Source organism: Opisthorchis viverrini (genome assembly GCF_000715545.1).
Source record: "Opisthorchis viverrini unplaced genomic scaffold opera_v5_11, whole genome shotgun sequence".
Lineage (NCBI taxonomy): Eukaryota > Metazoa > Platyhelminthes > Trematoda > Opisthorchiida > Opisthorchiidae > Opisthorchis > Opisthorchis viverrini.
Window position 1 is genome coordinate 2,322,240 of NW_008751667.1, and position 12,895 is coordinate 2,335,134.

At 43.6% G+C, this 12,895-nt stretch overlaps 1 protein-coding gene across 1 annotated transcript in view; it reads left to right on the forward strand.

Moving 5' to 3' along the window:
- Window positions 1-12,895, forward strand: part of T265_01081 (hypothetical protein) — a gene marked incomplete at both ends in the record, with an annotated part of 137,052 nt that overhangs the window by 36,557 nt on the left and 87,600 nt on the right. Inside the window, 5 exons of the mRNA XM_009165024.1 lie at window positions 2,454-3,059; window positions 4,484-4,653; window positions 7,251-7,397; window positions 8,601-8,916; window positions 12,606-12,816. Coding sequence (XP_009163288.1) covers window positions 2,454-3,059; window positions 4,484-4,653; window positions 7,251-7,397; window positions 8,601-8,916; window positions 12,606-12,816 — 1,450 coding nt within the window. The remainder of the gene's footprint in view (window positions 1-2,453; window positions 3,060-4,483; window positions 4,654-7,250; window positions 7,398-8,600; window positions 8,917-12,605; window positions 12,817-12,895) is intronic.

A 12,895-nucleotide genomic window follows, 5' to 3' on the forward strand; every position in this document is an offset into this window, starting at 1 on the left:
GATGATGATGATGATGATGATGATGATGATGATGATGATATCGGTACCACACACAACCTGTATGCTCCAATCGAAACGACTGTTAGACTAAATGATAAGGCTTACCATAAGTAGCGTAACTGATTGAACCCAGGCTCGACCAACAAAGATCTGGCGGCCGTACTCCGACCAAGCATGCTCCACCACACACCGGTGGATAGAAGCCGAGCTCTGTTTCTGCCCCTAACTTCCAAAAAATGGTCTACATCCGTTGAGTGATTCACGCAAAAATTAGCGAGAATGGGGTGAGATTCTTGACCAATTCATTCTGTGACGGCGACCGAATTTGTGCATCCTCTTTTGTTCCATTTGCCAGTTTCAACACAAACTGAATGTCCCAAATGCAATCGGATGAGAATGAAAACTTACGTGTATCAGAGGCTATGTTAACCCAAAGACGGTATTAACAAGCAGCAGAAGACATTAGAGGCATAGTCAGTACTTCTTATCTGTAACTGAATTCAATTCTAGGTTAATTTATTTAGAAGGAAGAGTGCTAGTCGATATGCTACTTTCGACGATATGAGTAGTCCGACCCACCCCCCTTCGGCATATCAACAATGTTTTCAAACACGGCATCAGTAAAATCGGATCGGTTTTTAGTTATATTACTTAGTTAAAGCAGACTTCGATTTCAGACCAACGCAGTCTGCTTGAGGGCTTTATTTGGTTGAGGATTCAGTTGGAGTTCCAGGCGAGTCTTTCGCAAAACCAAATTTGTTTGCAAATGAGCGTATTTAGCTGAGTGCCTTACAAGGAAATGAATTGATCATTAGCGTGAAGCTGAAATATTTCGCTGGAGCATGTGCATAGAATCATTCCATTGCACCGGCTACGCGTATGAAGCATTGGGCACAAACACGCTTCATCCAAGAGCTGGTGCAGAACAAATGAGTTGATGAGCTGCTACGATAGCGGCAACTTCTACTCGGGAAATCTAACCCGTTTACATCTAATCACTGTGTTTGAATAATGCAATGACATCAAGCTCATTTAGCTTATCAACTCATTTTTGATAAGAAACTGCTTGTTATAATTCTGACTGACTTTTCAGTGACTGAGTACGCACTCACGTTCCGTTCACGTAGACAGGTGTACTGCCACTTTTGAGACTCATCAGTCGCCTTGACAAGTCGCGGTTATGTAATTTGTTCAAAAACATCGGACCTACATTGAAACCCCCTGTCTTGCGTCTCCCAAGTAACTCTGCTTTAGCGACAAAACACCCCGCCTATTGTGGATGAAACTTGAGAAACAAAGGTACAACATACCTGGAAGATCGGATTAGTAGGGAATTCTGATAGTCTACTATCATCGAAATTTATAAGGTTGGGGACGTATGCAACAGGGTGAGTGTGTCCACCGACCGAGATCTAGGATGTGGTCGTAGGGCGAGCATTGAACCTGCTCTTATACAAACTCATCACGATTCACTGTTCAAGCCAAGCCACTATGGGGGGGGGGGGGGGGGTCGCGGAGTAGCGATACTCTGGAGTTTCTTGAGATGAGCACTGGATGAAGCATTATTTTCGTGCTTTCTGGCATACACTGGCTTTGCTCACAGAACGAACTCTCCATTAAACAATCTGTCACAGTGTACCAAATGCAGTAAAGCTCCACTTCAACTGCACTTCGCATACCATTTAATGTGACAGCACCCTTGTTGTTGTAGTTCCTGCAATGTAGACCCGTTAGGATTTATGATCATTTAAACAGCACTCATGCTGTGAAGTTTAATTTCAGAAATGTAGCAAGTACTTGTACAACCAAGATCAATAGTGTGGGTTGGCATGATTCCTTTGAGCATGAAGAAAATACTGACTACTATTTAGAGGAATTGAGAAGCCCTTCAGTAGAATACACTGTGATGTTTTCGATGATAGGTCAAATCAAACATTATTAAACCAATTAGACATTAAGACAAGCCAGTAAGTTGGAGGACTTTCCAAGGATTTTTTCGCCCTTTATTATTGATAATTACTCGTTTCCAGTACCCATCATAGTTGACTGGCGAATTGCAGATATTCTTTATAAGCGGATTAGTCTGGGAAGAGGAGCATTCCACAGCTCAACTATGCTCTGACCTCAACCTTGAAAAACCTACAAAATGTTAGCTGACGTTCATTAGTGAATTGGTAGCAGCAAACAGAGAAATAAGGCATGGTTACATCTGTGTCGTTAAGTAACTGCAGAACGCACGGGCGTATAATCTTTTCAAACGCAGACAACATTATTTACAGTGTAAATTAACATACACGGAAAATTTGCGTTAGTCCACCGTTAGTAGCGGCTTAAAAAGGAATGGTAGAAAGTCAGACTGGTAAGCTCACATATCATCTGAAATCTTGGCCAAGCCAACTTGTCTATTCTTTGTCAATAATTTTATACCCGCCTATTCCATAATTTTTCAATAGCGAATTTCTGGTGCGGTCTCCTACGATGTGAATGATATTCAGTTCAATTCTCCCATGAAACCATGGCGGATTACAAACATGTTCCAGTTTGGCGGCTCAAACGTATCCCCATCCAGGCCGACGACGCCCGTAAGCCCCATGGATTCCCCAGTAAAAACCAGTCCAACATCTCAGGCAGAACCGGATTCACCAAGCGACACTAGTGGTCAAATGGTTAACTCAGAGCTTTTATCTGAGTCATCCTTGGTGACTGATAAAGATGATATCTGGGACAGCAAACCACAAACTCTCCTAGTTTCAACAACCAGTCCGATTCCAGACAAATTAAGGGGCTACACAATAAGCTCCCGTTATCCTGCTGCAAATTCACGTACCGGTGAACGTGGACGATCTCGCTCCCCCGCGGGTAAAGTGGATTCGCATACAAACGATCATTTATCCCACCAATCCGAAGAAGACTCAGCAGTAGCAGCAGCTGGAATTTCCGGTCATGAACCGAAATATCTTGGAAATGATTTTACAGAGATGTATGACAAGACTGAGCGTTCAGGTAAGCTATTTCTGAAGAAAAAAACATCACTTGATTTTGTTTCTACGACATTACAAGTAGGTTAAAACAATGAATTCGTTGCGGTGACGGGGCGATTTGATCATCAAGTTACACAACCGTTTGTATGTTCGAATAAAAAAGGCAGAAAGATGACGGTATTCTGCTTTTAACTCTCCAACCACAATACTAAAATAATTGTAAAAGAGTGTAGTGGGCCCACGAGGTATAGTTTTCAAGTTTGGGCAAGCTACTAGCTCTTATTAGTGTCTTTTCTACACAAATGTGTCGGTATTCTTTGATCAACTTGGCTTTACCGAACACTAACTAGCCATTTCGAGTTAACACTGCAGTGGAATTCCGGGGTCATCTCTGTATCTAGTGGACAGAGGGTTAGCCAGTAAACGCACTGAGCAATACTGCAACCTATGGAACTTCCAGAGCATTTCGTTTATAAAAATACTCTGTATATCGTTATATCTCAGTTCTCGTCGCCGGAAACAGGGCACTCAAAATCAAGTAGAAAAAGAACGCCTATTGCTCTTGAAGTGATTGTTGATTTTTAGGAGAGATCTTCGTTTGTGATGCACTGCACTGGTAACTCAGATTAAATAATCTAGTTCAAAGACAAAGGGAAGCTACTTTACTCTCACGCAAGTTCTTCGGGTTTTCCTTAGTTGGACGGGCCTAACAGTTTTGTTTGACTCAATAATTTCTCATTCAGGTTCCAAATGAACAATGTGAACTGGTATTTCCTTGTAAATCACGCTACATAAAAATACTTTTGAGTTTCCGAGGTTCATTCGTTGACTGCACGCTTGTTAGCTCAGATGTCTGCCAAACCGTTTCACAGTTAACCAACTTGTGGTCCTGGTTGACTAACTAAGCTAGTGTGTCACGCACTGTTCGACAAAAAGCCGATCCGCCGAAAGAAAGGCAGCTGTGGTAGCGTAAGGTGCTCTGTGTGTAAACTGAACTTGTATTTGTACACTTATTTCGTTTTGCGGGAGACTCACCTGAAACCCAGCTGAATCTCTCGTTTATGATGTCTTCGAGCTGCCGAATAATTTTCAGCAAACTTATGAGTAGTGTGTTACGTCTGAACTTGGCTTTCATTGTGACAGCACCATAATTCATGAGTGACAAAGAACGCATGCTGAAGACTGAACAGAACAGACTGTCTGAAAGATATTTGTCGGGAAATTTGGTGCATCGTCTACAACAAAGTATAAAACATCCAGTTAATCTCATTCGTCCGTTTATCGAATGTCGTACTAACTGATAAATGAGGGACCTGGTATAGCACATTCGGTTGCTTAAAAATTCATAAACAACAGATTCGGCTGGGTTCCAAGTGATTCTCCCTTTAAAATTAAACTGGTATGCAAATGAGGTTAGTTCACTCATTTATCCATATTTTCCACTCCCAATTTTCTTCGCGTCGGCTGGTTTTATTTAATGCTTAATAAGAATACTTACCTAGAAAAATGAGCTCTTTTTCAATACAGAAAACGCGGAAATGGATGGGGTGAGGACATCCGACTACTGTGGTTCGTTGAAGCGTGGTTCGAATTCGTCCGACTCCGGGCCATCATATAAAGCTGAAGATCGGCCACTAGGATATCGACAGGCGGCTTTTCTGATGACCATAAGGTAGGTCACTCTGTTAATGAACTACTCCTGTTCCCACAACACAGTCATTTTTATGCGAAAGAGCTCTTTCGTCTTCAAAGAATAGCACAAGTGCACTTTCAGGGGTCAAGCTGTTCGTTTGCAAATGGACCAACAGGTCGGAACGCACTTTTTCCCATCCGGAATAAGTTACTAAGTCACTAATTACGTATGGCGTATGAGGAGGTGATGTTCCACTGTTGCCACCAGCTATCATCCGTTTATGATATATTTCGCACCTTGAGGTGGAACTTGGCTATAGTGTATGCCATGTTTGAAACCATCTTGAAGGTATCATCTGCGTTTGACTGTGATCAGGTCGGCTACCAACTGGACTTTGCACAATGAGCATGGATAATTCGTTTTTCTGCAGAATATTAGACTGTGTGGTTAACATCTTGTGTCAAAACTGAGAGCCACTGTTTTGCGTGTGAGAGTTTTCATGACTATACCGCTGTTTTCTGACTGTAAAACTGTTATGATGTCGTGTAATGGGGTCCAGGGATGACCTTGAGTTAATTAAAAAAATGTCAAAGTGTATAATCCCGTGTCATCGATGTCTAATGATCAAAATTTTCTCTTTCAACAGACAGGTTGACCGAAAAATATCAGTCCGTCTAACCTGGTGATTTCCACAGAGGTGTGAGACGTAAAAGCTGGATGGTCACCCAGCTTCAGAAAGAATTTGAGCTCGAACTACCAGTTCTATACCGAGCTTTGGCTATATAATATGTTGCCAGCTGAAAAAGTGTGTTTTGTTTGAAATATGCCAAAGAGAACAGATTTAAAAACCGCAGTGACTATTCTGGGGTGGTGAGTGGAATGAAAAATATAGAACAAGGTTGGAAATAGCCATGCCGTTGGAAGGTACTTCATTTGGGCTGCGAACTTTATCCGTGTACTCGATGCAGTATGAGGGTTGATCGTTCCGCTTCATGTTCTACTCTCAGTTTGTGAACCTACTAGCGTTCAACCAACTGGGAAAGACATCTGATGTCGGACAGGCCATCGCAAGAAGGCGGGTATTAATGAATGCGTACGTTCAGCGCAACAGCACCATGAGTGCAACCGTGTCTGTCAAGAAGCAAATGAAGGTTCACACCAGTGGATAAAAAGAACACTTAAGTGAAATGAGTGAATGGGAGGGATACATGGCATCCGCACTCTACAAATTGGACAACTACCATTAAGTCACTTTCAACAGCTTTCACGTTTGACTTCAGGTGCTATTCGTGATTCAACTAGCTGTCAGCTCAAAAAGGAAAACTGGTTTAAACGTCCAAATGTTCCAAGTGATGCACGCCGTTTGAAATTTTAGCAGTTTTACCATGAATTCTTCGTACTACTGGCCACAATTTCGATAAAATCACCGGACAGCTCATGACCGGAGCTGGGGTTTGTTTGCAGTCTAGAAAACAACCTACACGAACAAAGAGAAAGTGAGGATAAGGGACACTGTTTTGTTTCATTTTAGAGAATGGAAACGTCTTGCATACGTGACTCGCTTTGCAGTAATTACTTTTGATTCTACGTTTGGGCCAATAGTAGGGAATGTTGAAAATTTTCTCTGTTATTAACCAGGCGTTTGGTTCAAAAGTACTAACTCCAGCGGTGGAAAAATGTCGTTTTCTCTATTGGTGATGTATACCAGATTGTCAGCGTCTCACAGTTTATAGCCAGACAGTATTATTTACTTATTCAGAGTTGTTCACATTTAAAGCTATCAGCAGTGATCGCAGTGATCGATCAGCAGGAGTGACCGCTTTTGGCCACATTCCAAAGTCTCTCCCAGGAAATACCAAATGTTAACAGACCACTGAGAAACGCAGAGGAATACCAGGAGTTAGTCAAAGATTCGCCAATGGCAGGGCATGCTCTAGACACTGGGCATAGGATAGATTCAGAAAATGTTGATATCCTGAAACTGGGTGGGTCTAAAAGTACAAAATCCAACTAGAATTAGTTCCAATTTACCACCCCACTTCCATCCCTAAACCAATTGCCCCAGCACCCTTGGACGAACACAGGTGAACGAAATCTGTGAACGACCCCAAGAGGAATTTCCATTAAGGTGTCCTAGACTGAAGAAGCAAGGACGAAAAAATCCGGGTTCATCATAAAGACGAATCCCCCCCCCATCGTAAATCTTAGTCATCCCCACTAACCAACAAATAAGAACATCAGACTGAATACCCAGCACTGATCAAGTCGGCTAGTCATAAGAAATCTCACGGATTGGTTCCCTGACTGCCTTAAAACCCAATCAACCTACTTACTTACTCACTTGGCCTGACGAAGCTTTCGTGTCAAAAGCGAAACGGTGCCCAGCAATAAATCCATCGATTGTTTACCAAACCTCTCTGAAAAGATGGCTTCCCAGTCGGTCCTAAACATTTTCCAATTGATTTAAAACAGATGAACTTTTCAGTTCGGACTGGTGTACAGAATTTCAAACACTTTCATGTAACTTACAAGAATTTAGGTGTGTTAAGAAACATTTCAGATTTAAAGCCAAGATTACAAAGAGATCTCTTGGCATGCTTCTTTGATCTTAAACCCTGTTTCTTCATTTTTCCCAGGGATCTCCAAGCACAGTTGGATGCCAGCTTAGAAAGGGAGTCCTCTTTGCGTCAGATGTTAGCCAGCAGAGAAGCGGCAATGGCCGAACTCGATCACCGGATAAGTCAGATAGAGGATTTGGAAGAAAGAACGGGTGAACTTTCCATGTAAGTTGGACATGCCGTCAACAATGGTTGCACTGCCCACAAGACTCTTGATTAATCAATAACGCTAGTGTAAGACTATTTTAGTGTCCCATCAAATTGTTGGCATCTGCTAGAACAACCAACAGAAGTTACCTGGTCTTCAGAAGAAAATTTAGGAGGAGTAATTCATTGTACTCGGCAACTGCTCCTATCTACAGCTTGCAATTAGCGGCTAGAATCCTAATTTTATCGGCTCGAAGCCTCCACAAAACATTAGGCTTGTGGCTCCTTAATTTCAGCATCGATTCCTAGCTTCTGCTTAAAAAATAAAACGGAAAAAGAGGAGGCCTTTGCTGCGGAGTTGTTCATTAGAGAAACACCAACTAAACAGTTGCAGACTATTGGACAGGGGAGCAAAGCTCTCATATGCATCTTGTTTACAAAACTGAGTATCTATCTTCTCCTTGAACGCGTCTTCCTGAACTTCCCAGAATATTCATTGACTGTTACTCAAATGCGAGCAAGTGCTACAAAGCGAAACCACAAATTTCGTAGTAGATCTCCTTTTTCAAGAGACGCGAAGCTGATTTACGAGGAAACATACTACTCGCATGCCTCCTCAGTAGCACCCACCGTTAAACCACCACCAAAGAATCTATTCAGCGTTCAAATGATGTATTCGTCGTCGGACGAATGACCGTCATGAAGAGACTGGATCTTACCGTGGTGCGCCGGCTTGTGTACCTCGGTGACCCACTGAATTATACCGGGGGTTGTCAGCGCGACACTCACAGTGTCTCTCATACCAGGTAGGTTCATGGGTAGAGGTCTGACGAATAGTATCCTGGCCCTCCAGGTTGGGGGTTGGAACAGGTATATAGACGTGTTCCGTAAAAATGGTAACGTGCTTGCATTCCCAGTGCAGCACCGCTGCCTTGGGTTTGGGCTTTTGAGCCAAAAGCTTGGTTGAGGACCCCCTGTCTAGGTGTGGGCGCCCTGGCAGTATCCAAGCTCTCGTACAAACAAGACACTTACAACTAACAAAACACTCACGCCACATTGGCCGTCGCGTGATGCCATCAACCGGGTCGCCCTACTTGCTGCATACAGCAGGGCGGTTAAGCGAAAACATGTTAACGCTGACACCTCCCTTTTTACACTATCACATTTTCCGTCTTTCACCCCCTCCCACCCAACTGTGAATACTTTCTTCGCAGGTCTCAGCTCTGGGACTGACCGTTTTGGTCACTCTGCATCACACTCAGCTGCAGTTTCTGCCACGTCCGAGCTCAGTTACAACAGGACGAACCTTATGGTTGTACGGCAGCGAAGCATCAGTCCCAACACTGATATTGCTGTCTTTGATGATGATGATGACGATGATGATGATGATGACGATGATGATGATGATGACGATGATGATGATGATGACGATGATGATGATGATGACGATGATGATGATGATGACGATGATGATGATGATGACGATGATGATGATGATGACGATGATGATGATGATGATGATGATGGAATTAATCAAGTAAAATACAGAGCTTCGAAAGATTTTCTGGAGTATTCAGTAAGGCAAAATAGGCATTCTAATTCGATTGCCTGTGGCTTGTGAGGGAATTGGATCAGTGCCAATCGAGCTGTCGAAGAAGTGAAATCAGTTTGTATTGGTTGGAAGAGCTGGGTTTGGTCTTCTATGGTCGACACTATAGTGGTTGCCACAAGCCACCTCACCAGGTTGACGAACCTGAAAATGGTTCAAACCACGTCTTTATTCACCGTTTACTCTCTGAGTGTCAGGTGATCTAGAAGTTGCTCCCACTGTCTCGATGTGTGAGTGTTGTGCTGTGTACGGGAGCTGAAGACGTTCTGGTTGACTGAATTTCTGTGATCAACCGACCATGTGCAGTCAGACTGGCGGGGTCTGTCTGACTTCGCAACCAGTGATCGTACACCCAAAATCTGTTCGCCATCTCTGCATTCGTTTCAGTGGACTGCAAGAGTGACTTTGCAAAAGACGCTTTTAATGGAGAAGTTTCGAAAGTTTTCCGGATGGCCGAGTGCGCAGATGCCACTATACTGGTGGAAGATTTGAATATATTTCTTTGGGAATGGTTGACAATCTTTGGGACCGTTTCGGTGAAAGAAATAACAATGTTGGTTGTTTGCTACTACGATGCACGGATTGCCATTCATTTTTGGCAGCGTGGAAAGAGTTGAAAACTGTCAATAGAGATTTCCTCCTCTTAGTTGAACCCGTTTGTGCCGATTAGCCGAGAAGTAATGTGCAGCTGTTTCATCCTTATTAAGAACCATCAACCGTCCCTGAAACTCCAGGGAGATTTCAACTCAACCCCCAGGCTGGTATTTTAAAAGTCCACCTGTTCGGCCATGATCGCCTGATCATTATAATTTAGCTGCGGCAAAGACCAGTTTTCAACATGAATGTGAGCATTACGTTACCCTCTGAAGCCTAAGGAATCGAGCACTCACCTTGATGACGGAACAATGAGTTCTGATCATTATAATTTAGCTGCGGCAAAGACCAGTTTTCAACATGAATGTGAGCATTACGTTACCCTCTGAAGCCTAAGGAATCGAGCACTCACCTTGATGAACAATCAATGAGTTATAGATGGTGATCTTGTGTTCAAGACTGTTGCTCCTTTTGGGGCATCTACATGGTCAGATCATGCCTCGTTTCGTGCTTCAATCGCGGTTTGTTTTCAGCGGCTGGGAGTGAAAGTTACCGCACTGATATGCGTTTTGTTTATTCGGTGTCTGCCAACAGCAGCTTTCTAAACCTTTTGGAACGCGAAACAAACCCGCCAATCAGTTTGACATCCGAAACGTTATACATTCATCACCAGACTATTTGCACCCAAAAAATGAGGCTGTAACTCAATTCACATTGGAACTCGTAGCTATCCGTACGCCCCATTGGGGAGAGTGGAATGTGCCAGTGGATTGAAACTGTGATCCAGTGAGACTTCTGAAACGACACCCAACTCGCAGATTCAAGACTCACTGAGAGAAACGGTAGCTGCAGAAATTCAGAAAAGCGCCGAGGAAATGGCTGTCACAAATAGTCTAAATCCTCTTCAACTGTTTCGCATTAGTTGGCCACGTCATCTGAAGATCAGTAAAGCGATTACAAAGCCAGTACAGAGCGCTTATATCCCACAATCCACCTTAGTCCCGCCACCCGCTTCGAAAAATCTGGCCTAAAGTGCCCAGCCTGACGATCGGCGCACCAGCAGCTTCACACATGGGAGTGAAGTGTTTGATGCCAACAGAAAACCAGGTCCAAAAACGAAACAAGACTTTTAAAGCATAATATCTCATCCGGTTCTGACTGTCCTACCCCTGCACTGTTTAAGCTTAGAGAAGAAAAACCAGTTCACAGTCTGTGAAAAGTTGTGCAGATAATTATGAGGACAAGGGAAGTGCCCTAGAAAGAAAAGATGGCTATGGTTTTTCCTGAATTCAGAAAGTTTTCAGGTCTAAACACGAGAGTCATCGGCGTTTCGTTTATTCACCGTCGACTCTAAGTTGCACACATGTGTTATCATACACAGAGTTATTATCACTCGTGAGAGGCACATTCGTTAGGTCGCGAATGCATCGATCACATATTTACCTTACAACAACTCGACGAACACCGCCACACATTTAGAGGGCCAACGTTTGTCTTCTTAGATGTACAGTCTGCACTGCTCTACGGCAGTGTCTCTGTTTCAAAGGTTTCCCAACTATTCTGGTCATTCCAACACTGGTAGGCACGTGAGACTAAATGGAGAGTAGTATCCTGAGTTAACCACAAGAATGACTGTCCAACAATGCTGTCCTTTCCTCTTCAACTTCATAACTGGATGAATTATCAAAGAAACGTTCGCAGTCTTCTTCCCTCGGCGCGGAGATTCTCCGAGAGTGAGGCCTTGAAAACTTGTAGTACGCAGTGGACATCGTGCCACTGGGTTCTGAATGCATCCAAGTAAAATAAATTCACCGAATAATCAATGTAGGGTTTCCATGTATTTTGTTATACGCCTTGAACGTTCAAAGTATAAAGTGCGGGAGAACGCACCACCAATGCTGGTTACGACATCAAACAAACCACGGATTTACTTACTTGGGTAGTTGCATCACGTCGGATGACAACACTGATGAAGAAATCCTGAATTGATAGAGCTCGTTCTGCCTACCCTCAACCTGGGCACCTTGGTAGTCAAAGTGACACATCAGCCTGCCGAAAAAAGCTGGGTATTCAACGCGCCAGTGCACGTCTAGTATCGATTTATCATCGTGAATCTTGTCCGCTGTGCTTTGAAGACCATCCATGGAACTGGATCATTGCACACGTATCATCGAAACATCGAGCTAACGGCGTTTTCCTTCCGCCATTTATTTCTGACGACAAGTTATCCTCCTGTCCTGATGATTCGGCCGTAATAACTACACTGGTTTAGCAATTTGTTCCATAGGCTACACGATTCATCGTCTGTTGTTTGCTGAGCCAGGCTCACAAGGCAGACAACATATCAACGAAGCATGAAAAAATAGTAAGAAGCCATTGGATGCGTGTGTTATCTGCAATCAGTGGGTAAAATATACCTATCCCCTTGTTCTTATTCATTAACCTGCTACTGTCTTTTCTCCTCTTTCTCTTTCTTCTGTTGTAAAAGTTCTTCTGTACCCCCTATGGCCAGCAATACGGTGAACCGAAATGCCGTACATGTGTATACTGTTTGCGGTTGTCAAACCGAACTGGACTGCACCCGTTCAGTGGACCCTGAGGAGCATACGAGCTGGCGAAATGTGCCTGTGCACGCCTATCGATGTGCGGGCCTAGGCCATTAATGTGACGATCACAAGGTATCCCAGGAACCTTGCCCACACTAAACCAAACCAAACAGATTCGATCTGATGCACAACAAGCGATCTTCTATTCAGTGCCTTATAAGAAAACCAGAATTAGGGGTTGCGTTGACCAAATCTTCACATTTCGTCAGGTGCTAGAACAACGCCCTACGTATAAGCGACCCACGGTTCTAGTATTCCTGGATTTCCGAGGTGCATTTGACTCGGTTGATCGGCCTATTCTTCTTGGGACGCCCGCCCGCCAAGTAATGCCCCGGAAGTTTGTAAACATAATACGTTCCTCGAACTTCCGGACGTGTGAGAGTATACGAAGAGCTCTCCAAAAGCGGTGTCCGTCAGGGATTCCAACTCTCTCCATTCATTTTTAACTTCGTGATCGATGAAATAATAAAACGAATGCTGGAGGGTCTTCAAAACCCCGGTGTTAAAATAGCCTGTGAAGAAAACCTTGTCGATCTGGAATATGCAAACGACATCGTTCTCATGTTCGAAGAGGCGGAGAAGGCTCAAGTATTCTTGGATGAACTGACCAAAGTCATCCCGTCCTTTGGTATGCACTTTGCACCCACAAAGTGTAAGGTCATGCTTGTGGACGTGCAATCACTGAACCCGCCCCATGCAATCCAGGG